At 38.7% G+C, this 27,156-nt stretch overlaps 1 protein-coding gene across 2 annotated transcripts in view; it reads right to left on the bottom strand.

Annotated features, from left to right (window-relative positions):
- The window catches only part of ppp2r2ab (protein phosphatase 2, regulatory subunit B, alpha b), a 31,245-nt gene extending 26,225 nt beyond the window's left edge, over positions 1-5,020 (bottom strand). The window contains exons 1-3 of one of the 2 annotated variants that reach the window (XM_084104842.1): positions 4,787-5,020; positions 3,362-3,504; positions 1,872-1,949 (exon numbers count right to left, since the gene is read on the bottom strand). In XM_084104842.1, the coding sequence (XP_083960968.1) occupies positions 1,872-1,949; positions 3,362-3,368 (85 nt within the window). In that variant the 5' untranslated portion in view covers positions 3,369-3,504; positions 4,787-5,020. The remainder of the gene's footprint in view (positions 1-1,871; positions 1,950-3,361; positions 3,505-4,786) is intronic. The other variant, XM_084104843.1, reaches the window with a different exon arrangement.
- Positions 5,021-27,156: the final 22,136 nt, after the last annotated feature.

Below are 27,156 nucleotides of genomic sequence, written 5' to 3'. Positions count from 1 at the left end.
TCATACCAATTTAACCCTTTTTAAACCATTAGAGCAGAAGAACGCAGGAGAAAAGAATAAAGTAAGGGTCCTTTGTGTAAGTCTGACCCCCCTCCCCCTTTAGTGCGTGCAAAACTCAAAAGAAAGTCACTGAATCAGGCCGGAAGACATTTTGATAAGATGACATCCCATTGGAAACTAGCACAAGAGCCTTAACAACGTGTGCAGACTTCAGGCAAAGATCTGCAAAGATCAAGAACCTTCTGATTATCCATATGGCATCATGACATTACAAGTTTACAGCTATGGATGAGAGGCAGTAAGGCTCGGTGATATATTGAATATCTATGATATATCCTATACTTTGTGAGATAATTAACCAACATCATGAATAATATGATGTTGTTGGGTTTACTGAAAATAGACTAGTGTCAGTAGACTAGTTTCTCTTCTAGACGGAATCTGCAGACTTTTTCTGCAATGAATTTGAGGAAAGATATTTTCAATGTATTTAAACATGGAAAAAATGTTAAGTGGAGCTGAAAGTACGACATTATTACTGTCAGTGCAAAGCATGATCAAATTATACAAAATAGTTATGAGGCTGCTTATGAGTATCATAAGTGGGGCTGGGCGGTATGACGATATATATTGTGGTGACCATATACAATTTTAGAGATTTTGCTATATATTTATATTTATAATATATATTTGTTGCACAACACTATTGACACTTTAGAGCAGTGGTTCTTTTCGCAGTGGATTTTGTGCATCTTTATGCATAATTACATTCTATTTTTAAGTTTACAAATTTGTTTGACTGTGGTTTTGATTGAGCGGCAAAAAAAAAACCTTTCAAATAATGCAATGCTAGACAAAACAAATCTACAAAATCACTGTAAAACCATCACCCTTCACAGAATTCAAGATTCACAATCAGCTTTAGCATAAACATGGACCGTTGTAACTTAGTAAACAAGATCCAGACCTATGTAATTGAGACATAAGAACCTTTCACAGTGAAGCTGCTAATATAGGCACTGGAAAGTGCAAACTGTAGCTTCTTAAGCAGCTTACACAAAAATGCACTGCACTGCGGAGAACTTAACATGCATCCAAGCTTAATGTCTGAAATTAGCCGACTGGCTGCTAGAGACACAATGGGCGGCAGGACTCTTGGAGAGTGAGGTCTGAAGAATTACAGGTCAAACAATCTACCACTTGACATCCTGCTGTTAAGAGGAAGCTAGTCCGATATGCAAGCTGTTCCCTTCACCATTGTCTAGCACTGTTAATAAGCATAACAACTGTCTCAATTTGTGTATATGTGCACTGCTCATTTTGTAGTGTTCACACTGACAATTCCTATTAGAAGTAGTGCACATTAAATACCTGGATGATGCACTAAGCGAAAAAAGTTGGACACTTAATGTACTCAAAGCAGCAGTTTTCCTTGCATAGCAGAATGGTAAGGTTTCCAAATTCCAAACAATTCCATTGTTTTAGCTGTGGTATCAAAACTGGAATAGAGGATTGTGATTTTCACTGGTATCTAAAATTTTGGTGTCATTACTGCTTTTACTGCCGTTTCATGGCCGGTGAAAAATATTTATGGCCAGTACATTTTCATTGGCAGGTGTGGAAAAAAAAGTTAGTATTAGGCCCGATACATACATTTAGGAATTATGTCAGATTTCGAAAAAAATTGGGTCATGGCCTAATGACCATGGGAAAATGGGTCCCATGGACAAACCAGTTGAGAACCACTAGTGTAGAACACAGTATTTGGGACACAACTATCGTCTTTCTGATTGTACTTTGATTATCGGCATAAAGTCTTGTCCATGAATCCCCCGCTTAGACAGGAAGATACTATTCAGACAGGTACTCGCCTTCGGCTACGTCATCATCGATCGCCCCTTTCACTTGTGAAAAGCACCACTGCACATCGTTTCCCCCGCCTCCGGCTCCTGAAATCAGAAAAGCAGGTTAAAACAATATGAGAAACCTATAAGGAACATTTATATTGGATTTAATATTAAAAAAAAAAAACCTCCCATAGCACAAAATAAGAAAAATAACAGTAATCCTACACTGACGATGGCACTACTGATGCACAGTAGTCAGCGTGAAAATGAGGCAGAGAGCTCTTGTCTGAATAACCAAATTTACCCTTCCTTCACCCAAAAATGTTAGGAAACAATACTATAATAGGGTCTACACTCGCAATAATTCATATCAATTTTTAAAGATAGCTCTTGCATCATTTTTTAATGAGGTGGAGAATTGGGCTGAGGCAAATCCCGAGTGGCTGTTTGAGGCAGAGCGAAACTGGTTGGGTTTGTTCACGGGGCAAGTGGCTACAGGAGACCGAATGACAGAATCAACAAACGCCCTAAGTATTTGAGTAATAGTACTTCACTACCATAACTCAGTATTTTTTGGTAAATTCTGTTAAAACCGAATACTTGTATGCACGTGTGTGTGGGTGTATATATATATATATATATATATATATATATATATATATATATATATATATATGTGTGTGTGTGTGTGTGTGTGTGTGTGTGTATGTATGCATGTATGTGTGTGTATAAATTCTTAAAATATGAAAACATAAATTCAATTATAAAAAATCTATTACAATTCTTAAACCATAAAACCTGAATCCACCCACCCCTTTAGCGTCACGACTAATCTTTAAGATTTATATCTTTTGAATATAAGACTAATGCACTAAAATGCTAGACAGAGGAAAACATTTAGGTTTGTCATTCATGCGGATCTCGGTGATTTTAACGGTTTAAAGACACAGAGGGAAGCGCGCGGAGGATTGACTCCACATGACTCTGCAGATGCCGGTTAAACTTCGCTAGTTTAATGGAGGTGACGATTTAAAGAGGCCGAGATGTCGAGTAGATTTATACATCAGGCCAGGTGATACGTACATATATACAGAAGAAGAAGCAGGACATGTTACCCAACGCCGATTCATTTGTATAACCGACATATTAAAAATCACGTAGCCTGACCGCGCATCCCCGCTAACAATTGATGAGTGGGTTAGCCAGACAGATTCCCACGCAAATGCAGCTCATCAGTAAAACACCAAGCACGATCACAGAGAAGCCTCAGTACCGCTGAACACAAGCCCAAACGCTGGTTACATTATGAGTAAAACCGACTGAAATATGATTTGCTGGCTAACTGGAGGGAAACGAGGCAGCTACATGGCTAAGGCTACTGTCAGTGAATCAGAGATTCCGATGATGGATTCCGTACAACCGCTGCGCTCACTCTAACAGATAGAAGAAATGGCTATAATCACATTGGTTTCATGCAATCTCTGCTTGAGCAGCTCATAAACGTGTCAAGTTACCTGCCATGGCGAGAGTGGCGATGTCGGACCCTAGTCTTGATAAGCAGTGTGAAGGCAGCGACCAGGGCAAGATTTCCAAGAGAGCCGCCGGAAATGCAGTTTTTCAAAATAAGAGTGCTTGGACTTCTGAAAAATGTAGCAATCTAAATAAAAAGGGAACAAAAAGCAAATCGAATTACTAGATTTAGTGATAAAAGTGAATGAACATCTGATTGGTAACGAGATTTACTGCATTCTCAGTAATCCCCCCCCCCCATATATATATAAAAATCACAGTATAAATGGGAATTTATATGTGTAAATATATAGCTGTCTTTTAAATTTAAGGATGTGGTCCCTCACATGAGCATGATCATATTCTGTGGTCCGTGGCATCTGAAAGATCGAAAAACCCTGATTCAAGTAACACAGAATTATTTGCTGTGTTACAGTTTTCCTTTTTGCAAGGAAAACAAACTGACAGCAAAGTCCTCCTGTACTGTATGCAAGGAACCTATTCCATGAGTTATTCTGCAAATCTTGGAATACCAAGAGTCACCTGTTTTTCCATTACAGTTTTTCAAGAGGCACTTCTGGGTCTTGTCTGCCTACATGGATTCATATATACATATTTGCACAATGCAATGTTTCTGGAAATCTGTATTGTCTACTGTAACAATGTATTCATGCGTATTATTTATTTTATTATTTTCTTCATCCATTGGGGCTGATAGATTCTTCCTTGAACCTATCTATCAATCTGTACATTATTTTTCAATCAACTCATTTAACAGTAAATTATACTGAAATATTTAATACTGAAGGGAAGGTAAATGATGCCAAAGAACTTTATATAGCAGGCATCTCTGGTGTTTTGCCACCGTGCAGTGGAGCAATGCCCATTTTATTCTGTCTAAAGATGCTTGATGTACATCATGATGTGCCAACATTGAATGTTCTTTTTGATTTTCATTAAAAAAGAAAAGAAAAACACACACACACACACATTAAAGATACAAGAACTCCCATAATTTGATTCACAGTATAAAATTGCATTAACATTTTTGAAAATAAAAACTTAATTAAATTCATATATTAATCTGCCTTAAATTGATACATTATTTACAAATCTATTAATACATCATACCGAGATCATGATGCTGAAGTGAATGTAAAATATACCAAATAACTTCATTTCAGAGTGCCGTTTATTTAGATTATTAGTGATTATTTGATGTGCCATATAAAATAAATATCATTACACCATTTTGAAAATAAAATATTTACAATGTAATTATATATATAACAAAAAGCTTTATTTCACATTATTCCATTTTATTACATAATATTTATATTAAACTTTAATAAAAGTTCAGATTATTCTAGTTGTATTTTGAAGGAAAATCACGCTTCAGGGCCCGCTATTTCGTCACTTCCGGCTCTTACCTTCGCTTGCTGCTGCTAATTTTTGGTCTCAGAACTATCCAGATAACTTTGCCGGGTTTATTTTATTGCAAGCAGTTCGTCTGGGAATGGATGAAGACGAACCTCGGAAAGAAGCTCTTCTCGGTAGTCCTTTAGTTCACTCTTAAATCTTAAGCTTTCTCTGGCTTTCTTCCTGCAACCCACCCTCCTCCTCAGCTCTATCCTCCTCCTGCTCCTGCACTTCTCTCAACATTCAAAATGGCGCAACCCCGCCCTGTGGTGACGTCATCAGCACTGGCCATTCATTGCTGGATGCTGTGGGATGATGATGTAACTAAACTACGGTGATCATCTTGCCTGGCTCACTGGCTGTGTGGGCAGCTGTGGATGTGAAATTATACTCCAAATTAATAGGGAAGTAAGCGAACACAAACATTCAACCACAACCAGTATGGAAATCATAGACGCATAAATGGTCTTAAAATGGTTTTAAAACATCTTATTTCTTTTTTCATATTTCTTTAAACATTTATTTATATATTTTCTACTGTATGCTGCTCTGATATGTTTGATTATTTCTAAATGTAAGGTCTTTGGTGTCTCTTCTGTGCTGTAAGATCAAGTGGGTGCATTTTCCATAAGAATTGATTATGTGATGATGTGCCTTTGTATCAAAATATGTCTGTTTCCATCTCTGCAGACATGAAATAATGCAAGATCTTTTTTTAAGGTCTTAAAGGTGTCAAAACAACACCCCGTATCTATTTTCATTTATCTGACATTGACCAGTCACTAGCTGGTGCACCAGGGCTGGACTGAGACAAAAATTCAGCCCTGGACTTCATCCAGACCAGCCCACTACGCATGTAAACACACACACACACACACACTGCATGTCTATACGTGCATTAATCTGCATGTAAAATGACTGATTAGAATTATTTACTATCAAAACCAAGAAAAACGATTAAAATAATAAACAAGAAATGCAAATGATTTTATCAGGCTTTATTGTAAATAACTAAAGGTCTTAATTTATGTGCTGCTTATTATTCTAATAAAAAAAAAAAAAATGCTTAGGGTACACAATTTCTGCTGTAAAAGAAGCTTAGTAAACAGTTCACTTTTCTCTGCAACTTTGTCAATGATCACATCAGAGTCAAGAGAGAAAAGGATGTCCCTCTCCGTTGCCATCAACATAAAATCTTCCAAGTGCTCCTGTGAGAGCTTGCTTCTCAGTCTGGTTTTAATGAACTTAAGCGTTGAAAAAAAAAATGAACTTAAGCTTTGAAAACGTACGTTCACAGGCAACCTGAGTGATGGACAGGGTGAGCAGGAACTTGTATGCCAGACCTTGGAGGTGGTAGGCATTTGACATCAGATTGAACCTCCCGAGAATCTGGTAGCAACACAGTGGGCATTCTTTACACGAGGAACACTCCTTGCATCGGATTTCAACCCCCTCATCTTCGGTCTTGTCTTCCAATGTTTTGACCTTGTACATTTTAAATTTTTCCCACTGTAGAGCAACATTTCTAAATTCACATTGTAAATTCCCTGCAGTTGCTTCACTGTCAAACCTCAACAGACATTTTCTGAGCTCTTGGAACATCAATGGTGGAAGAGAGGACGTCTTTAACTGAGTGAACTTCCTGGGGTCTAGAAATTCAAGGTCAGCATAGAGTGTTCCGTGACCCAGAAACCTCCTGTGCAACGTCTCAGTAGTTGTGTCCATGATCTGATTATGGACTGTGACTTCATAAACCTTTTCTGGACTTGTGACAGTTTCAGCATGAGGAATCTTGCCCACAGAACAAATTTCCCTGCAGCTGCATTGACTGAGGCAAAGTCTCTTGACATGCTTTTCAGGCTTTCATGTGTTGCCATAACCATCCTGTGGGCAGACAAAATATCCATCCCTTGTGTTTGGAGGTATTTGGACATTGGTGATGTCTGCTCAAATATCCTGAGGAAGGTTTTTGCTGTCAGTATCATCTCATACTTAAGCAGAGCCTCAACAAATCCTTGTGGTTGAACGCGAGCAGTTGTTTTCATGGTCATGTCCTCTTGTATTGCTGTCAATGCAAGGATGACATCCACATAGGACATCCGTCCTTCGGATGAGACGTTAAACCGAGGTCCTGACTCTCTGTGGTCATTAAAAATCCCAGGATGTCTTTCGAAAGAGTAGGGGTGTAACCCCGGCATCCTGGCCAAATTTGCCCCTTGGCCTCTGTCCATCATGGCCTCCTAATCATCCCCATATATACTGATTGGCTTCATCACTGTCTCCTCTCCACCAGTAAGCTGGTGTGTGGTGGGCGTTCTGGCGCAATATGGCTGCCGTCGCATCATCCAGGTGGATGCTGCACATTGGTGGTGGTTGAGGAGATCCCCCCTTCTATGTAAAGCGCTTTGAGTGCCGAGAAAAGCGCTATATAAATGTAATGAATTATTAATTATTATTATAGAGACAATTATCTGGATTTGCAAATGATCCAAACACTTTCCTGAGAGCATTATCTTTGACCCACCACCCACCCACTCGCCAATTGGTGAGCGTCACCTCTGGTGCAAGCCCTGGCTCTCACTTTCCCACACATTCATCCTTTTGTATGACTCGCGAAAGAACAGAGCAATATCATTGAGAACTGCAAACAGTGAACCACTTTCTATTACTGTTTGGGTTGTGTCAGCCAGAACTAGGTTGATTACATGCACATAACACCAAACATGCACTTGATTTGGTGCCACTTTGGACATCTGAGTAGAAAAGCCTTTGTATTGGCCTTGCATATTAGAAGCACCATCTGTAGCATGTCCGATGCACTTGCTCAGGTCTAAATTGAGCTTCTCAGCAAGCTCTTAAACAAGACTGACAAAATATTGTCCAGTAGATTCCTTACACTTGACAATGCTGATAAGCCTTTCGTAAATGTTGTCTGTAACATATCGTACAACAACAGAACACTGGTCTTGTGAGGTGATGTATTGCGTGGTGTCAATCTGAAGTGAGAACATTTCAGCATTCTTTATGTCTCTCACAGTGGTCTCCTGGATAAGCTGCAGAATGGTGTTAATGACAGAATTAACAGTTCTTGCTGACAGTAACGAAACCAGGGAACCTTTGCCTTTTGCCCCAGTTTGATGAATCTTCTTGGATTGTTTAATGCATTCCTTTAAATGCTCTTTTAGACAGATGTCATACTTGCTTAACAGGACTATAACCTCCAAGAAGTTACCATGGTCAATATTGAAGTCATCAAGCATGTATGCAGCCTCATTCTCTGACCTATAGCTAAGGCCTCTTTTGCCAATCATCTTTACAACATCAACTACATGCTCCAGTACTTGTCGTTTCTTTCAGATTTGTTTCCTGTGTGAGGACAACTGACTTCCACTAAGTAAGTCTTTCACATCAGATTTAGAGGTATATAAAAAGTATGTTTCTGCACAAGTTTTGTGAGCCATACTCTTTTCATGTTCCTCTAAGAGGTTCCTCTTTCATGTTCATGCGCTGATGCACATGTTTCCAGTCATACCACTTATGAAGGGAGATTTGTCAGTTGACTTTGCTCTGTCTGCATAGCATTTTGCCATGATGCATGACGTTCTTGGCGGTAAGTAAGCCACCTTCTATTAGTGCCATCCTTGCACCAGAACATTTTTTGCACTACTGGATTACTTGATGTTTGTTGAGGATGATACTGAAAAAAGGTCTTTAAGCTTTCATGGTGGGGACGAATGTAGTAATCAATTTGTTGATTAGTGTTTTCACTTTCCTCTACTGTGTATATTCTTACTTCTCCACTCTCTCCTATTCTTCCATGTACTCTATCCTCTCCATGTGTTCTTTCTTTTCCTCTGTCTTTTTTCCTCTCTTCTCTCGCCTGTCTACTCTCATCTCCTCTCTCTTCTTCACATTCCTCTCCTGCCTCATGTCCTCTCTCCTCTCCACTCTCCTCTAATGTGGACCCACTGGCCCAGCTTGAGAATAAACATATAGACACAATATGTTCTAAACACTGTACCAAAAAGTTTATAATGACAAATAATTTAAGTATTGTATTGTTTCGTTAAATTAGAAGAGTATGCAGTAAAGAAAAAAGACCCATGCACCACTTCTCAGAATAATCACAAATATAACATTTTAGGAACTGAAAAACAACAACAATTTGCATCACAATAGGTGTAATTGTGATTGTCAAAACATTTGGTAACTAAACAGAATTTTCTTAAGTACAATGTGTACATGGTACAATGACTGGTAGGCTACTGTTTGTATTATTGCTTAACACAATTTTTATGATTTCAGTTCAGTTCTTGGGATTTGATTTTAATCTTGATTCAATATTGACTCATTCGGATAAATATTAGGCTACAGTAGATAGCCTACATGTTAATTTTTCTCAAGAAAAAATATATCTCACATAATGCTGTAAACATACAGAGAGCCCTATCAGCTGGTATTATTACTTTAGTATTATTAGACTACATAGCCTAATAATTGTATTTGTTTTATTTAATAATAAAAGATAATGAATTTCAAACCTGAACTAAACATATTTTATTCATATAAGTACATATACATAGATATATATGGAAGTAAAATAATGCCAAATGTTCTTGAAACAAAAAAGCCTGTTGAATTGCACTACTTGTAAACCATGCTTGCATTTTAATGCATTGTATTTTTAGGGCTTGCATTTTTATGGGCTGAAATTCAGCATGGTTGAATATTTAAGCTGCGCATATTTCAATTAAAAACATTTCAAACACATTTTCATTATTAAAAATTCAATAATCCACCATATTCACCTTTCATATTTCACTTCCAAAATATTCAAACTGTTTAAAAAATACAACCTAAAATATTCAACAGGCAATTTCTGTTCTACGTTGACATCCAAGAACTGCAGGAAAAGCAGTAGATTGCCGAGCATACTCTCCATCTGCTGTTAGTCGACCTCACCAGCAGGAGGTGCAAAAGCGCGTGTTGTTGACGAAGAGCAGCAACCGTTAGAGCAAGCCAGTCATTCATAAAACTCATTTACAGCAATCTAAGTGTATTTGTGATTATTATGACGGCGGTTTTATGTTAAATTCAGTGTCTTCACGGTTACTTTTGTAGCCTACATGCATCTTTCTCTACCGTGAACGAGATTATAATGTTATTCCCCGATGCGGATATACAGATCCAATGTTACATTTTTGAGGTTGACATATATTTATCTTGGTTGTTTAGTTGCCTTAACTTTATATTGTGGCGATGTGCTGCATGCAGGCTATGCTGAGCGTTTCCCAGTGATAGACTGGCATAAAGTTGGCTTGACGTTGGACATTCGCACATTTAGGGAAAATAATAAAGTGTATACGACATTGGTATACACGTTTCTAACTTCAATAGCATTTGAATAGAACGACTTGCAGTCATAAAACCAACTGTAAAGTGTTAATTTAGTGTCAGGCATAGGCCTACTGCGCACCCTTTGGATATTTATTCAAATAAATTAAAGTTTGCTATTGAAGTTAGAAACGTGTATGCCAATGTTGTATGCAACTTTGGAGACGGTCCATAAATGTGCAAATGTCCAATGTCAAGCAAATTTTATATTTATTAGGCTACATTTAGTCATTTAGCAGACGCTTTTATCCAAAGTGATACAGTTAAACTAACAATAGGAGGACAACAATATGCAAGTGCTATGATTCTTCCCAGTTTAAGATAATGCAATACACGTAGCCAGGCATACTATATTATATATATATATATATATATATATATATATATATATATATATATATATATAGAGAGAGAGAGAGAGAGAGAGAGAGGAAGAGAAGAGAAGAGAAAAGAAAGTGTTAGTATTAATTGATCAAGTGTTGATTTTATGCCAGTATATCACGAAACGCTCAGCATGAAACTTTGCACGTTAAGTTCATATTTTGAGTCCATCTGCTTGCCTGATATAGTAGCCTACAGCCTACATTCCCAATAAGGTGCGAGTTTGGTCTTTTATATCACTGTATTAGTCCATAAAGCTACTGTATAAAGCGTTTTGTCTCGACGGAAGGGGAATCCTTGAGTATGAGGTATTGAGGGAAACCGATTATAATCCTGTTCATGGTAGAGAAAGCTGATGACATGTAGGCTACACAGGGAAAGTAACAATGAAATTATTGAATGAAACATAAACACAGCTTTTGTGTCTTTATCATCTTTTCCGCATATATACTGACACAGATAATCATTTTTATTTTATGAATGAATGGCTTGCTCTAACTGTTGCTCTGGTCTTCGTCAACAACACGCGCTTGCATGTCCTGGATGTCAATGTTGAATGTACTGTCGAATTTGAACCACTGAATTTGTGGAAGCGAATTTGCAAAGCGAAATAAAATGGACCAAAAAATGCCCGTTGAATATTATAGGTTGTATTTTTAAACAGTTTGAATATTTTGGAAGTGAAATATGAAAGGTGAATATGGATTATTGAATTTTTAATAATGAAAATGTGTTTGAAATGTTTTTAATTGAAATATTCACAGCTTAAATATTCAACCATGTTGAATTTCAGCCCATAAAAATGCAAGCCCTAAAAATACAATGCATTAAAATGCAAGCATGGTTAATGCAATGCCTATTTTTTTCAAGTAGTGCAATTCAGCAGGCTTTTTTGTTTCAAAAACATTTGGCATTATTTTACTTCCATAGATATACTCCAGCATATTTCGCAGAGGTTTTCACTGCTGCCAGCACTCCCGTCTTTCCCAGGATGTATTTATGGAACTGCACAATTCATCACCAAATTAATTTTTACTTTGATTTCGCTGCGGACCAGGTTAAATGAGCACCTGTTTCTCACATCGGTCCAGGCACCTAAAATATTGCCAACACTGCAATCTGATCTATATAAATGTCATTTATATAGAGTGGTGGCCTATTACAGCTGTAATTTCTTAACTTTTTGAAACAAAACAATGCAGTACGTGTATGTCCGTCTCACCTCAGCAGGGTGCACCAACTATGACACAATGGATAAGTCTGTTTTACCTTTTATTATTAGCCCAAAACATATATAGGCTATTCGTTGCTCTTATTTTTCTTCATAATTGAAAATACCCATTCTGAGTATGTATTGCTCACGGAGATACTCAAAATGAAAGACAGTAGCTTGGCATACTGTGGCATACTTGGCATACCTGCTCCTGGGTGCTTGTGCCCAAAGCTCACCTACAGGGTGACTGTGTATCTCCAGATGAGGCAATATCTCTTTCAGAACACCGCTCTCATGGTAGAGCTCATCCAAGTCAAGCTCGCCCTCCATCTGAAGAAGTAGCTCCGCACAGCTGGCCAGGTGTTGACAAGCCTGTCAATTGCAGGGAGCAGGCTCAACCAGCATGTCTGGACGTGGCGCAACAGTGTATGGTACTCCATGTCAGCAAATTCAAACATTTCTTTGAGGGTGGAAGCTCTCTTGGCAGGACAGCTGAAATGGTTGAATGATTCCACAGTCTCCACATCTGTTTGCAGTGCATTGCTGGCACGTTTTACTGCATTGTGTGTAATGTGAGCTGGGCAGTTTGCGGGCAGGATGTTGCTGTTGTTTTTTTTTAGATTATGGTAAATGGAGTGTTTTGGCCAGTGATTCAGCTTTTGTGTGGCCGCAGCTGACGACTTTAGCTATAGCCGAAATAATCAGAGTACAGTTTTGGTGTTGACTTCATCGCTCAGTCAAGCGATGATTGTTGGTGGGTCACACAGTGGAACACGGAGGTCAGCTCAGCAGCAGCTATTTTATAATCATCCTGCTTCTTAAAAAAGGACGAGACCAAAGTGTTGGTCTGTTCTGTCGCGGTGTTGGTACAGTGTAGTTTGCTGCTAGCATGCAGCCTAACATTTGCCTCCCCTCCGCGAGAAACACCAAACTCTTTCCTACACACTTTGCAGAACGCTTTACTTTCATCGCTTAAGGCTGTGGCAATCCATGAATACTTCCCCACCCACTCCTCCCGGTACCTGCAGAGACGTTTTTGCTTTTTAGCTTTTTTTTATTGGGGTTCCGGTACACCAGCCATGTCAACGAAACGAATGAATGAAAATTAGCTTATCAGTGCATATCTAAATTCGCACCTAATGTATCTTTGTAGAGCTTAAAAAAAAAGATTCTGCAGCCAATGAGCAGCGGGGGCTGGCTGCAGGACGACTCAAGTTTTTCATGTTTTATCAGACAATAACTACTCAAGATTTTGCTTTAGTATAATTTTCGGGACAATTAGGACCGGATTCGGGATTCGGGACAACAGTTTAGATTTCGGGACTGTCCCGAATTTTTCAGGACGTCTGGTCACCCTATGTATGAGGCATATACCTTTCGGTAAGTTGTACTGTATCTTTAAAATAAAAAGTAAAAGATGATCGGTTTACCTTAACTGAGGCGCTACAGCGGTCTGTCACGTCACATTTACAAGCGCCAAAATGGTATTTTTTGTCTGAATGTCGTAATAAAATGGACAGAACCTGAGAGCTGAGAATTTTTTTCATATCAAAAGTAACCTGCTCTGTCTAGTCTGTCGGTGTCAGTGTCCTCTTTGCTCCACGATTTTTCTCTGCGTGAGAAAATGGATGTGTGGTGTGAGAGCGTGTGAAAAGTGTCAATTGCGTGAATCTCACGCTGAATGCGTATAGAGTTGTGGCCTATTACAGCTGCAATTTCTTAACTTTTTGAAACAAAACAATGCAGTACGTGTATCATTAAATGTCCATCTCACCTCAGCAGGGTAAACCAATGACACAATGGATAAGTCTGTTTGACCTTTTATTATTAGCCCAAAACATAAGTTTAAGAGGCTGTAGGTTTCCTGCATATAGGCTATTCGTTGCTCTTATTTTGCTCTTCACTTATGCTTTTCTTATGCTTCATCTCTTCCACCTCTTCTTCTTTCATTATGCAGATATCTTACTACTTTTGTCCTTGTTCTCTGATCTTCATCTGTTTTGTACAATACTTAGGATAGGATTTTATTATAAACTATTATTTACCCGATTCATTTGTTTGTCTATGGTCATTATATACAGTATTTAGGCTTTAAGCAAGCAAGCAAGCACAATTACACCTAACAAAATATGTATTACACACCCAGAACATGTACAGGCAACTGACAGCAGACTCAGCTATACAAAAACAACAGTTATATTTTAGTATGAATGACACTGTAGGCTAAAGTGTATCACTGAGGAGTGTAGAGCACAATAATAAAGCTTTTCTCTCCTGTGGTTCTGAGAAGGATAGTCAAGGCCCAAAAGATCAAAAACCTAAAGGCCTGATTTCAGAGACAGGACTTGGATTAGTTCAAGTAGCTTAAGTTTTAGTAGCTTTTATAAATGTGTCTTAAAAAAATTATAATTATTTTTTTTTACTGTGTGCATCTTGAGACAATGGCAGTGGCATATTTTAATATATATATAAGTGCAAGTTGCTTTAAGTTAAAACAGCTCAAACAAGCATTTTAATCTGGGACTAGGCTAGAAAATTGTGTCATCACTGAACCACCCTCAAGTTGTTCCAAACCTGTATGAGTTTCTTTCTTTTAATTTTAAAGAATGTGGGTAACCAGTCGAGGCTAGCCAGTGGATGCCGTCAACTGTCTGGTTACATTACCAACATTCTTCAAAATATCTTATTTTGTGTCCAACAGTAAAAAGAAATCTATACAGGCTTGGAACAACTTGAGGGTAAGTTAATGACAAAATTTTCATTATGAACTATCCCTTTAAGCCTAGTCTGTGAAATCAGGGGATAATGTATAAACCTTTCAAGACAGACCTGTCTTTTTTTCATTCTTTCTGATTTTCATACATTTTGGTTTCAGATCAAATTTCGATATTTTCAAATAAAATATTTAAAAAAACCTTTGACCTTTGCATATAGCTATGCATGAGAGCTTTACCACAGTTTTAAGAGGGTTGGGCTGCAGTTCTCTAAAACAAGTGACAAATGGTGCGAAAAGCAAGTATATATATGAGAGTATATGTGACCTTGGACCACGAAATCAGTCACATGGGTCCATTTTATGAAATTGAGATTTATACATCATCTGGAAGCTGAATACATAAGCTTTCAATTGATGTATGGTTTGTTAGGATAGGACAATATTTGGCCGAGATACAACTATTGTAAATCTGGAATCTGAGGGTGTAAAAAAATCGAAACATTGAGAAAATCACCTTTTCATTTATGTTCGCGATTGTGATGCATTCACTCACAAAAATAAATGTTTTATATATTTACAGTAGGAAATTTACAAAATATCTGCATGGAACATGATCTTTACTTAATATCCTAATGATTTTTGCCATAAAAGAAAAATCGATAATTTTGACCCATACAATGTATTATTGGTTATTGCCACAAATATACCCGTGCGACTTATGACTGGTTTTCTTCTCTAGTGTAAATATTAAGGGTGTCGTCAATTTCAATTTCAGACCCTGACAATGTTAACGAATAAGAGGATCACGCAGAACGGATTTCACAGGATGTTTCAGAGTGGTGTGTTTTTTGTCATTTTCTTATACATTATAGATGTGATGTTATGCACCATTTAATTGTGATTTTTGTTAGAAAACTAAGGTAATAAACTGTAATCGATCACAAATCCATGGTTAATTTTCCTAAGGAACCGTGAACTGTGTCACAAAAGTGAGAACTTACAAAAGCTACAGAAAACAAGCTGTTCTCCATAAAATGTGCAGCGCACAGATAAACGTTGGGGTAATAATGTTCAGGAACAGATAAATAAAATAACCACTCTAAAGTTCATCAGCCTTAGGAAGGTCAAACAAATGAGTTTTAGAAGCGTTGTGGGAAAAAACAGCGTCTCTTTGACAGCGACAGCACTTGTCTTCTCTGCCTCTAAGGCCTCGCATCCTTTTTTGTGCTTATTCCATGGGCAGGGATTATTTAAATGAGAAACATTGTGACTTCATAAGATCCGGAAAAATCGCATTGTAGTCCAAACGAGCCGTTTGTTGTAGTTCTTGAAAAGGGTATTCTGTTCAATAAAAGATCTCCCTTTGGAGTGGACTTGAGCTTTGTAACCTTGCAGATATTTTTTATGCTCAAACAGCAACATTACACACTAACTGAAGTTGAAAAAGTGGAAAAGCATAATAGGACCCCTTTAAATCACATGTCAAATAACATATGGACGCACGATTAAAATAATAAAAGATTACAAAGTCTCACAGTGTGCCAAAACAGTGATTAGGGGAAGGCACATTCTGAAGTATGCTCTGTTAAACATAACAAGGAATATGGTAACAGATGGTTGCTTTGCCCATCCAACAGACTTATTGGCAGTGTTGCTCAAAAACTCTGAACAAATGTGAACAGCACGGATGTAATGACGAAATTACCAGCAGGTGGCAGTCTTGCACCATTGAAATATTTCAGTATCGATCCATACTTGCTAAACAGTGAGCAGATTTCTTTGTCAGGCCATAAACTATTGCATTATTTCTTCAAAACTGATTTCGGATCAGTCTAAACAGATAACCGCTGCCAATACTGGCCTTATAAAAACAGAAATGCATTAGATGCAACCAGGATGAAGGGCATCATCATTTTGCCTTTCATGTGATGGCAGCTAAAATCTAATACACTTCACTATTGATATTTGCAATAGGATTAGCACTGAAGTTTAAAGATATAAGAAGAGAAATAGCTTGGGCACTATAATCAGACTATATAGAGGACAGTGCATTTGGCATTCAGTTCTCTCTTGGAACGGTCTCTTGTGTTGACAGACTTTTGAGGGACGGCAGTTTAATTACAGTGTGAAGAGGCCCGATCACACACGAGTGCCAGACCTCCAGGACACTCGGGCTGCCAGGGCTCCAAACTTGACCACTGCAGTCATTCGTTCCAGAGAGAACCTCGCTCCACAGAGGAACGTCTGCTCTGATTGCCCTTGCTGCAGTGTGCCAAAGCCAGACTTTTTGTAAATAGCCCTGAAACATTTCATGTGGCGGTTTTGAGAGAATAGAGATGAGCACCCGTGAGCTTTTTATATGAGCACCTTTTTTTTACTCGTAGCCTTTAAACTCGCAGTACAGTGCCAATCATGTTTTTGCATGTTTAACAGAAACCCAAAACAAGATTGTCTTGATTGACAGCTGATTGTCATGACAGCATAACTCATGACTGTAACTCAGTTGAATGGCTGGTTGTGTTACATGACACACTGCATGTAATCTGGATTACGTAATTAGATTCCAAAAATTAAGTACTTGTAATTAGATTAAATTACTTTTTAAAATACTTAGACTACAGTTACTTTTTTATTGATGACTTGATTACATCTTTTTTTACACAATGGCAGTAAATCATTCATAATTTATTGATTCTCCCAATTTCTTTTTTTTTTTCATGTTTTAAATGTTCTTTTCTAAAAAAAAAAACAAACAAAAAAAAAACATATTGCTTATTTACATTCAGAAAGTCTTCTAGTTTTGTAAAATTGCACACACACTGTAAACATATGATTAATACGTTATGACAACATGTTTTTACATTGCTTTAACTCATCAAAATAAGTTAAGACATTTTTAAGTTTTACAAGATTCAATTCATTTTTGTAAGTCAGTTGAATGTAATTTAAGTTAAAATTACTTAAACATCTAGGTTGGTTGTACTTAAAATTTAAGGCGGCAACTTTTTTTTTTTTTTTTTTACAGAGAGACTATAACATGGAAAAATGTTTGGAAACAAAGCATTAAAGCATTTGACAACTGGATTTACAGAAATCATTTTATTTTTAAGAAGTGTCTCTCCTCAACATTGCACATCGATTCAACTCCTGACAAACATTTGATTATTATTTGAATTATCACTCAACAAGTCATTTATTGCTGTCTTTGGAAGGCTTTCGTCTTTCAAAACACATTTTTATTATTTTAAAATTATTTATTTTCATTTAAATATTTTATGATTTATTTAATTATTTGCTTTTCATTAAACTCACAAACCCCCTGCAGTTCCTTCACGAACCCCAGTCTGAGAAACCCTGACGTAATGTAATATTTAATGCACTTGTTGATGGTGATAACAAAGCTCTTTGTATTTTTATATCAATATGGCACAATATTATCCTATTTAATTCAATGTCATAGACGAGATAGGTCAAAAGTAATCTAAAACTAATCAAAAAGTAATCAGATCATATTACCTTAAATGTGTAATGTAACGGATTACTTTACTAACTAACAATACTAACTAACAAAAAAAAGTGTCATGGTTTCCTAAAAATAATAAGCAGCATACTGCTTTCAACATTGATAATAATAAGAACGTTTCTTGAGCAGCAAATCAGCATATTAGGGTGATTTCTGAAGGATCATGTGACACTGAAGACTGGAGTAAATATACTGAAAAATTAGCTTTGCCATCACAGGAAAAAATTACAATTTAAAATATATTCAAATAGAAAGTTATTTTAATTTGTAAAACTTTTTTTTTTTTTTTATTCCCTTTTTTACTGTGTTTTTAAACACGTGCAGGTGTGCATAAGAGACTTTACATTTTCTTTCTTGAAAACCTTTTTAATTAGCAAAAAACCTGTGTGGCACTTAGGAGGCATTTCATTTAAAGAACCAAAAAGAGGCATCAGAGTCTGACTTATTAAATACACAAAGCAGGAAGAAGCTGTTTAAAGGTCCACTCAATAATTAATTCCTCATTAAAATATTTTCCCCTAAAGAAATTAGTAGCAGCAGTTTTGAAAAACATGTTCAAATAAAATTGTAGTGAAGGTGGACTGGTTCTTAGGTAGACTTGGTCATCGCCATGGTGTGTCGGTAAGGACACGGAGACAGGAAACCCATTTAAATGACTTTAATGTCCATCAAGTCATACATTGGAATGGATGGTATCTTATGTGCGTGTGTATATGTGTGGTTTTTAGTCATTGACGCACACAACTCTGGCAGAAATTAGGAAGAAAAACAACAGACGTACCATGTCTCAATGATAAAGCGAAACGAAACTAAAAAGTTCTGCACACGGTCACCCACCAATGCTGTGGTTTGATTGGCTGTCCGTCAGCGTGATCGGGGCATGATCACTATGTCGCTTGTTGATATATTTGTTGGATGGATAATAATGTTGTCCAGCAGATGGCGCTGCTGACCTTCTCTTCTACAGCCACCCCTACATTTGCTTTGCAAATGTACTTTCCATCTTCTTTGTTAGTCTGTTGTAGGGTCATTATCTGGGATGGCAGGCAGTGTGATGAGACGAGACAATGGTCGATGGTAGAGCTTGTTTTTTACCTCGATCTTTGCGGAGCGGACCCGGCCATCCGATCCAGGGTATGTAGTTATTACCTTGCCGACAGGCCACAGAGCATGGGGAAGTTGGTGGTCTATTACCATAACAACAGTCCCGGGTGTGAGGTTGCTGCAGTCACTCATCCATGGTTGCAGAGTGGGCAAGAAATTCTTAATAAAACTTGTCCAAAACTGATCTGCCAATACTTGTGAGTGCCGCCATATTTTCCGACTAAGAATTTCGGATTCTGGGTAAATCACTTGTGGTAGTGATGCATAGTAGTTCGTGGTCACTGGATCTGGATCCGCTACATCGGAAGAGACATTTTGCATTGAGAATAGCCTCAACCTCTATAAGGTATGTTCGGAGGACTTCCTTTGTAAGGATCTGAGACCCTACTATGGTACGTAGGGCAGTTTTAACTGAGCGGATTTCGTGCTTCCACGTACCTCCGAAATGTGGGGTGTTTGGTGGGTTGTACCGGAACTATATCTTCTGTTTTGCTAATTTGGTTTGGAGATGTGGACTCGTGGAAGTGAAAGCTGTCTGTAGCTCTTTATCACCTCCTTGAAAATTGGTGCCTTGATCCGCCAGGATTTCAGAAGGAGTTCCACGTCGAGCAACCATATGCCTAAGAGCCATCAGAAAGGAGTCTGTCTCCATGTTACTCAGTAGATCTAAGTGGATACAGCGGGTAGTCATGCATTTAAAAATTATTCCCCACCTCATTTCATTGCTCCTCCCTCGTTTTACCTGGAATGGGCCAAAGCAATCTACCCCTGTGGAAAAGAAGGCTGGTTTCAGTAGGCAGACAATGAATTTTCCTGCTGCCCCATGCATGGATCTGGAGGTAGCTTCCTGGCGGGAGGAAGTTCTGCCATCTTTGGTATGTTAGATTTGGCTCTCCACCTTTGGCATTCGACACAGGAATGTTGATGGCGCCTTATTGCTTCTCTCCCTCTGAGGATCCAGTAATATCTTTGCATTTCTGTGAATACCCTTTCTGGACCAGGATGACAGAGTTTGGTATCGTATTGCTTAATGAGGAGGCGAGTTATAGGGTGTTTTGGGTCCAAGACTATGGGATGTACAGTACTGTAACTTAAGTGGGTAGCTTGACGTAGTCGTCCTCTTACACGGATGAGTGCAGTCGTTTTGTCTAACTCTGGTGACAATGTGAGCAAACGACTGGATGAAGAGATTGGCTTACCAGTTGTAAGAGCCTGATATTCTGTTGGAAAACTGTCTAATTGGGCTTTCCTTAGTAGGTTTGTTTCAGCCTGCTGGTACTCCGGTGATCCTGGGTCACCTGTTTTTCCTGCTGCCCCATGCATGGATCTGGAGGTAGCTTCCAGGAGTTCCTCAAAGGTAGAGAACTGTTTAAAGGGTCTGCCCTTTAAACCAAGGTGTTGTGCAGCTGTGGCGAGCAAAATGGTGCGCTCTGAGACATCATCAAGTGCAGCAAATGTGTCTAAAGCTTTGTGCTAGTGATGGATGGTAACCTTAACGACTTTCAGAAACACTTTCCCGCCACATCGAGGTTGGTCCAAGTATAGAGTTTCTGTTGTGGAGTTGTATAGGCTATTGCTCTCACTGGTAACCAAATCCTTTCTTTGGTTGATGTCGTGGAGTATGGATAGGTGTTTGGCTTGGCAAAGGTGGCAAGGCCTTTTTAGGTCACAGTCTTTGGCCATGTGAGAGCGTGCGCATTTCCAGCACCATTTATTGTCTTTGATCCAGCCAACCATTTGCTCTTTGGTTAATGCTATGTAAGTGGTGCACTGGCTAAGGTAATGTTCTGCACTGCTGTATGGACAGATGGCTTTGGGCTTGGTGGGTACTTTGGGATGAACTGCCTTGGGCTTGGTTATTGGTTCTATGACTTGTCTTTGTTCCACGCCATGCAGTATGGTGGTGTGTTTGCTTTGTCCCGAATTTCTACCCTTTGATCTCGTTTTATGGCTCTTGTCTTGTCAGTTGGGTCAAATTCCATACAGTTAGCTTCTAGCTGCAGCCAATCTGCAAACTCGAGGAGGGAGAACTTAGTCTTATCTGGGTTTCTCTTGAGGTGATGCCTCCTGAATTGATTTTGTTGTGAATGAGGAAGAAGATTCAGAAGACGTTTCACATTTGACATTTCTTCAATCCCATCCCCCTTTAGGGCTTTGAGCATGCCGACTATTGCTTGGACTCTGAGAAAAAAGTCGTCGAATGCCCGCTCGTCACCAGCACGGATAGGCGGAAGGCTCTCCAAAGTCTCAGCCTCCTTCAGTACGAACTGGAAGGAATGACCATATCTTCTGTCAAGGGCTTGCAGGGCGTTAGTGTAAGGCATGACTGACTCTGCATGTGCTAACACCAGTCTGTGACCATTAGGCACCTTCACATGCTTAAGAAGGATGGAGTACTTATAATGCTCTGGTAATTGTGGGTGAAGCAGGTTGTCCAGAGCGATCCTAAGTTCCACATACTGGGCTCTGTCTTCTTTAATAAAATCTGGGAAGGTTGGGCCTTCTACTGTTGGAACCTAGTATGATGAGGGATGGGGAGTGTAGGGTACAGCCTCAGCCCTAAGCTGAGATGTTGTAAGGCAAGGCAAGGCAAGGCAAGTTTATTTATATAGCACATTTCATACACAATGGCAATTCAAAGTGCTTTACATAAAAGAAATTAAAATAATAAAAAGAAATAAGAATAATTAAAACAGTTAAGAAAAATAAAAAAAATAAAATACAGTACAGTACAAACAGTCGGACGAACATTGGCACAGTGCTCATTCAGTAAATGCATAGCTAAAAAGATGTGTTTTGAGTCTAGATTTGAATGTGACTACAGTAGGAGCACATCTGATCTCCTCTGGAAGCTGGTTCCAGCTGCGGCTGGCATAATAGCTAAAAGCAGACTCGCCATGCTTTGAGTGAACCCTTGGTATTTCTAGCTGATATGATCCTAGTGATCTGAGTGATCTGTTGGGTTTATATTCAGTGAGCATATCTGCAATGTATTGAGGTCCTAGGCCATTGAATGATTTATATACCAGTAATAATACTTTAAAATCAATCCTAAATTTAACTGGGAGCCAGTGTAAAGACCTGAGGACTGGTGTGATATGTTCATATTTTCTGGCTCTGCTCAGAATCCTGGCGGCAGCGTTCTGTATGAGCTGCAACTGTCTTATGGTCTTTTTGGGAAGGCCAGTGAGGAGTCCATTACAATAATCCACCCTGCTGGTGATGAAAGCATGCACAAGTTTCTCTAAGTCTTGTCTGGAAACAAAGCATCTAATTCTTGCAATATTTTTCAGATGATAGTATGCTGATTTAGTTATTGCTTTGACATGACTACTGAAACTAAGGTCTGACTCTAGTGTCACACCAAGATTCCTGACTTGATTTTTAGTTGTTTGACCCCTAGAGTGAAGGTATGCATTCACCTTGAGAACTTCATCTTTGTTTCCAAATGCAATGACTTCAGTTTTGTCTATGTTTAACTGAAGAAAGTTTTGACACATCCAACTTTTGACTTCATCAATGCATTGGCACAGGGAGTCAATGGGGCTGTAATCGTTAGGCGATAGGGCTAAGTAGAGCTGTGTGTCGTCTGCATAGCTGTGGTAAGCAATTTGGTTCTTTCTCATTATTTGGCTCATTGGGAGCATATACAGGTTGAACAGGAGTGGCGCAAGAATTGAGCCTTGAGGGACTCCGCATGTCATGGATGTCCACTCAGACTTATGGTCTCCTATACTCACATAATAACCTCTGCCATCTAAGTATGACCTGAACCATTTTAGGACTATCCCAGAAAGCCCCACCCAGTTTTCCAGCCTGTCAAGAAGTATGTTATGATCGACAGTGTCTTGGCATTGGCTCAGACTCTGAAGCAAACTGACTGTGTACTGGAAAGGCCTCTGGGGCTGATTCTTGATAGAAAGAAAGCTGGGTTGTCTGGCTCGGTCTCTGTTCAGGGTGAGGAGGCAATGGTTTCATCTAGGGCTCTTCTCTGTTGTGCACTTGGGTTCTGGTTGGGTCTGACAGAGAACTGCCGCATGGTGAGGCGTACTGGTACTCTGCTCACAGAGGTGGTGACTGGAAATTAGTGTCTCTGATTTGGGTTTTCCTCAATACTTGTGAAAGCTCCTCAAAGAAAGGGGGTTGGGGTTTGGCAGGCTGTGGCCATGGCCTGTGGCTTGTTGGTATAGTTTTTGGATGGATAATAATGTTGTCCAGCAGATGGCGCTGCTGACCTCCTCTTCTACAAAAATCATTTACACTTACATGAGATGAAGACTAATGAAAGCAGAGTGGGTCCTAATGTATAGAGTGGGTCCTCTTATGGGGGCAGACATGTTGAGATGAGATCACCTGACAAGCTGGCTTTATCTAATACATTGATAAATTAATAAAATATATTAATCATGTTAGAACAAAAGGTATTTTTACAAAGGAATCTGTAACTGAAAACTGCATTGCTTTTAGTTTAATTTCAATAATAACCCTGGTGCCAATGAGAGATGCTCAGCATTTACAAGTATCATGCATATAGAGCACAGAAAGATGTTCCACATCAGAATGTGTTGTTGTCGGCTGTGTATTTGTGGAACTCATTTACTGATAAGAACATCAGATGCTATTTAGATCACAATTACAGTTAACATTGGTCCTCCTAATTACCTAAAAACGATCCTATAATTGAGTAATGGTTTAACTGGTCTATCTCTCAAAGAAAAGTTGAACATGACTTTCTTATGACATCGGACAGGTCAAGTATAAAAATAAACTATCAGGATGTCAGTTTGTGATATATGAGCATAAAGATCACTTAAAGGGACAGCTCATCCAAAAAATTAACATTCTATCATCATTAGCCGTGTTTCCACTGTCGGGCCAGAGCCGGGCGTGCTAGTGTGGGGCTAGTCACTTCCGGGGCTTGATCGGGGCTTACTTGGGGCCAATGGCCAGGATTTTCTGGCCCGTCAAATACCTTGGTCCTTGGTGATTCATATGATTCGCCGGATGATTCTGTCAGCATAAAAGACTTTTAAAATCATTTACCTCAAAACTCACTTTCATGTTTGAATGCATTCTGTTTGTGATCCGATGTGGATTCTGATCACCGTATAAGGTATAAATATTTATATGCGATGAAAAAGACTCTGCACGCTAGCCATTACCATAGTAAACATGGTTAATATGAACGCTTGAAGAAATCAGACAAATCATAAAGGCTATCACAATCCTCTTTTTATTTTATCTGTCAGTAGCCTACATCTCGTCTCTTTATACCGGACTATCATAAAATAAAGCAACTTTCTTTTAGGGAGGTTCCTCTGTTTCTCTGAATAACGAAAATGCCAGCAAATGGTCACTTTTATCATGTTTCCAGTGATTTCTTTCTGATTAGTTTTCTAATAAAACTTCCATTTGTTGGTGAAAAGATGGGTTAGTGTGATGTTGTTCCAGAGAGGCATGTTACGGGTGTCTTTTAGTGAAGCGATGTAGCTTCTGACCTGACAGTGGAAACGCAAGATTTTGGGCCCGGTGCTACATGCCCAAGGCTTTTAGCCTGGCACGCCCGTTCACTGGCCCGACAGTGGAAATGCAGCTATTTACTTGCCCTCATGTCGTTCCAAACCTGTGTTCATTTCATTTTTAGGTGAACTGTCCCTTTAAATTTCAGATTTCAAATTTTCGGGACAGTGCAGATTGAAAATTATGATTAATAAACAGTGAAAAATGTGACAAAGACGACAGCCATGTGAAACATGTATCCGATAGGCTATCCTTATGAGATTCCTGTGAGGATTTGGAGATGTGTGGTCTTATGGCCCTTCGTTATTTCTCATTAAGGCCTGTCTATGAGGACCATTAAGCAGACAGAAAGATAATCACCTCCCTGGAGGACTGACCTCTTTATGCTTCTGTTTAGGGTTAAACAGAACAGCACACCTCGGTTGTAGTGTGGTCCACTTCCAAAAAAACCATCTACTATTGTAAGTCTGGACTCTTGACACATCATTAATTTTGTTTATGAGAAAAACTGCAACTGCAAAAATCTACTCTGAGCCTGTGTGAAAACAGATAAATTGGCCTTTACATGAAACAATGAAGATCACAAAGGTGAGTTTCCCAATTAAACGATCAGGACTGATCTGGAAGTATTATATATGGTTTGTTTCCAGCAGATGTTTAATTAGAGTGCTACAACTTGGCATCTGGTATGCTTTTGCGACATGTTAACATATATTCATTATAATGGCGCTATATTGGTACATAACAAGCGCCACCATGTGTATTTTTGTCATTCTAATTAGCGAGCACCTGCGAATACTGCATATTTTATTCAGTACGATTCATTTCATGACATATGGAAGTGTTTCCTCATAATTTGTTGTAGATTTATAAGGATGTTTTTGGGGAAACAGATGCACACTTTTTGAAGTATCCTATCCAAATAACCCTAAGTATTCATGTTAGAACACTGAAAAAATAGATGTCAGGTATGTACTACTCTGATGTGCGTCACTTCATATTTTAAGATGTGATTCATCGCCTCCACCTCCTCACCTCATCTCCTCCCTTTTCATTTCGGCTCCTCTGTGTCGGTTTGGCCTCAGGGCTCGGTGGGAGAGCAGCCCTTGATCGTTTTACCTTCACAGGATTTTCCTTCTTTAACATCAGATTTCTGCTGCTCATTACAAGGACTGTATTTTGCCCTCTCGAGGGGCTGAGTGGAGCTTCCAGAAGGCCTATTAGCGCAAGCCTTCCTCCTCAGTTTTTAAGCTCATTCACTGTTATATTTCACCCGCTAGTGAGCAAGTGTTTCGGCTGAACTACTTCATTACAAAGCACCGCTCATTTCCGTACTCTGGAGTGCAACGCATCCTGATGCTGAGATTTTTTTTGGTGGGACAGCAGCACTCTGGAGATCTGTAATCGGATGGAATAGTCTTCCTTAAATGTGATGTTCTGTATTATGGCGTGGCGTGGATAATAATCTCACTGTTGGAAAACCACACTCTATTCATAGCTACCTTGGATTACCTTGGATTTGACACACAAAAAAAAAACTCATATCAACCTGCACAGATACTTGAATAATAATCACATGGCAATGATGCATAGCTGTTATTTGCAGTCATACATAATAGGATTAAGTGTTATTTAGGCAAGGCAAGTTTATTTATATAGCACATTTCATACACTATGGCAATTCAAAGTGCTTTACATAGAAAGGAATAAAAATAATCACAAAATAAAAGCAAGGAAAATAAAAACAGTTATTCAAAATGCTTTACATAGAAAGGAATTCAAATATCACACTATGGTAATTCAAAGTGCTTTGCATAGAAAATAAGCACAAAATAAAAGCAAGGGAAATTAAAACAGTCATAAAAGGAATTAAAAGAGATAAATTATAAAGTTATAAAATGAATTAGATTAAAATTAAAGTAGTAAAAAGATGATACCTAGAATAAACTTCTCATCTGGCAAAACACTGGTGTATCTTATTTTGCATATAGTTTTACTCTTACACTGTGTCTGTGGTGTTTATTCGGCGCGCCAAAGAATTCCGTTGGACATCTCCGATGGACCCAAGCTCTAGGACTGACTCACGGGGTAACCTTGGGTTCACTGCCTCATCAGTCCGCACCCCAAAAACCCATTTGTTCAGAAGCTCTAGGAATGGAGTCGATCCAGTCCGCACCCCACAGAACCTCGAGTTTAATTGACACATCAAACTCACTATTCCACCACAGTTGGAGCCATCAGCATCAGCATCCAACCATCAGCATGGTTTCATCTCTCAATTTCTCCAATTAAGTAATTTATGTTTGTCTCTTATCCAATTTTCAGTGCCATTTTGAGTTTAGAATCAAAAGGAGGATGCAGACATAAAATACAGTGTAATCAGTCGGACGCACAGTGGCACAGTACTCATTCAGTAAATGCATAGCTAAACAGATGTGTTTTGAGTCTGGATTTAAATGTGACTACTGTAGGAGCTGCGGCTGGCATAACAGCTAAAAGCGGACTTGCCATGCCTAGAGTGAACCCTTGG

The sequence above is a fragment of the Abramis brama genome (genome assembly GCF_963993115.1).
Source record: "Abramis brama genome assembly, chromosome: 25".
In the NCBI taxonomy this organism is placed as follows: Eukaryota; Metazoa; Chordata; class Actinopteri; order Cypriniformes; family Leuciscidae; genus Abramis; species Abramis brama.
Note: the sequence above shows the minus strand (reverse complement) of the source record. Positions and strands in the feature narration are given on the sequence as shown.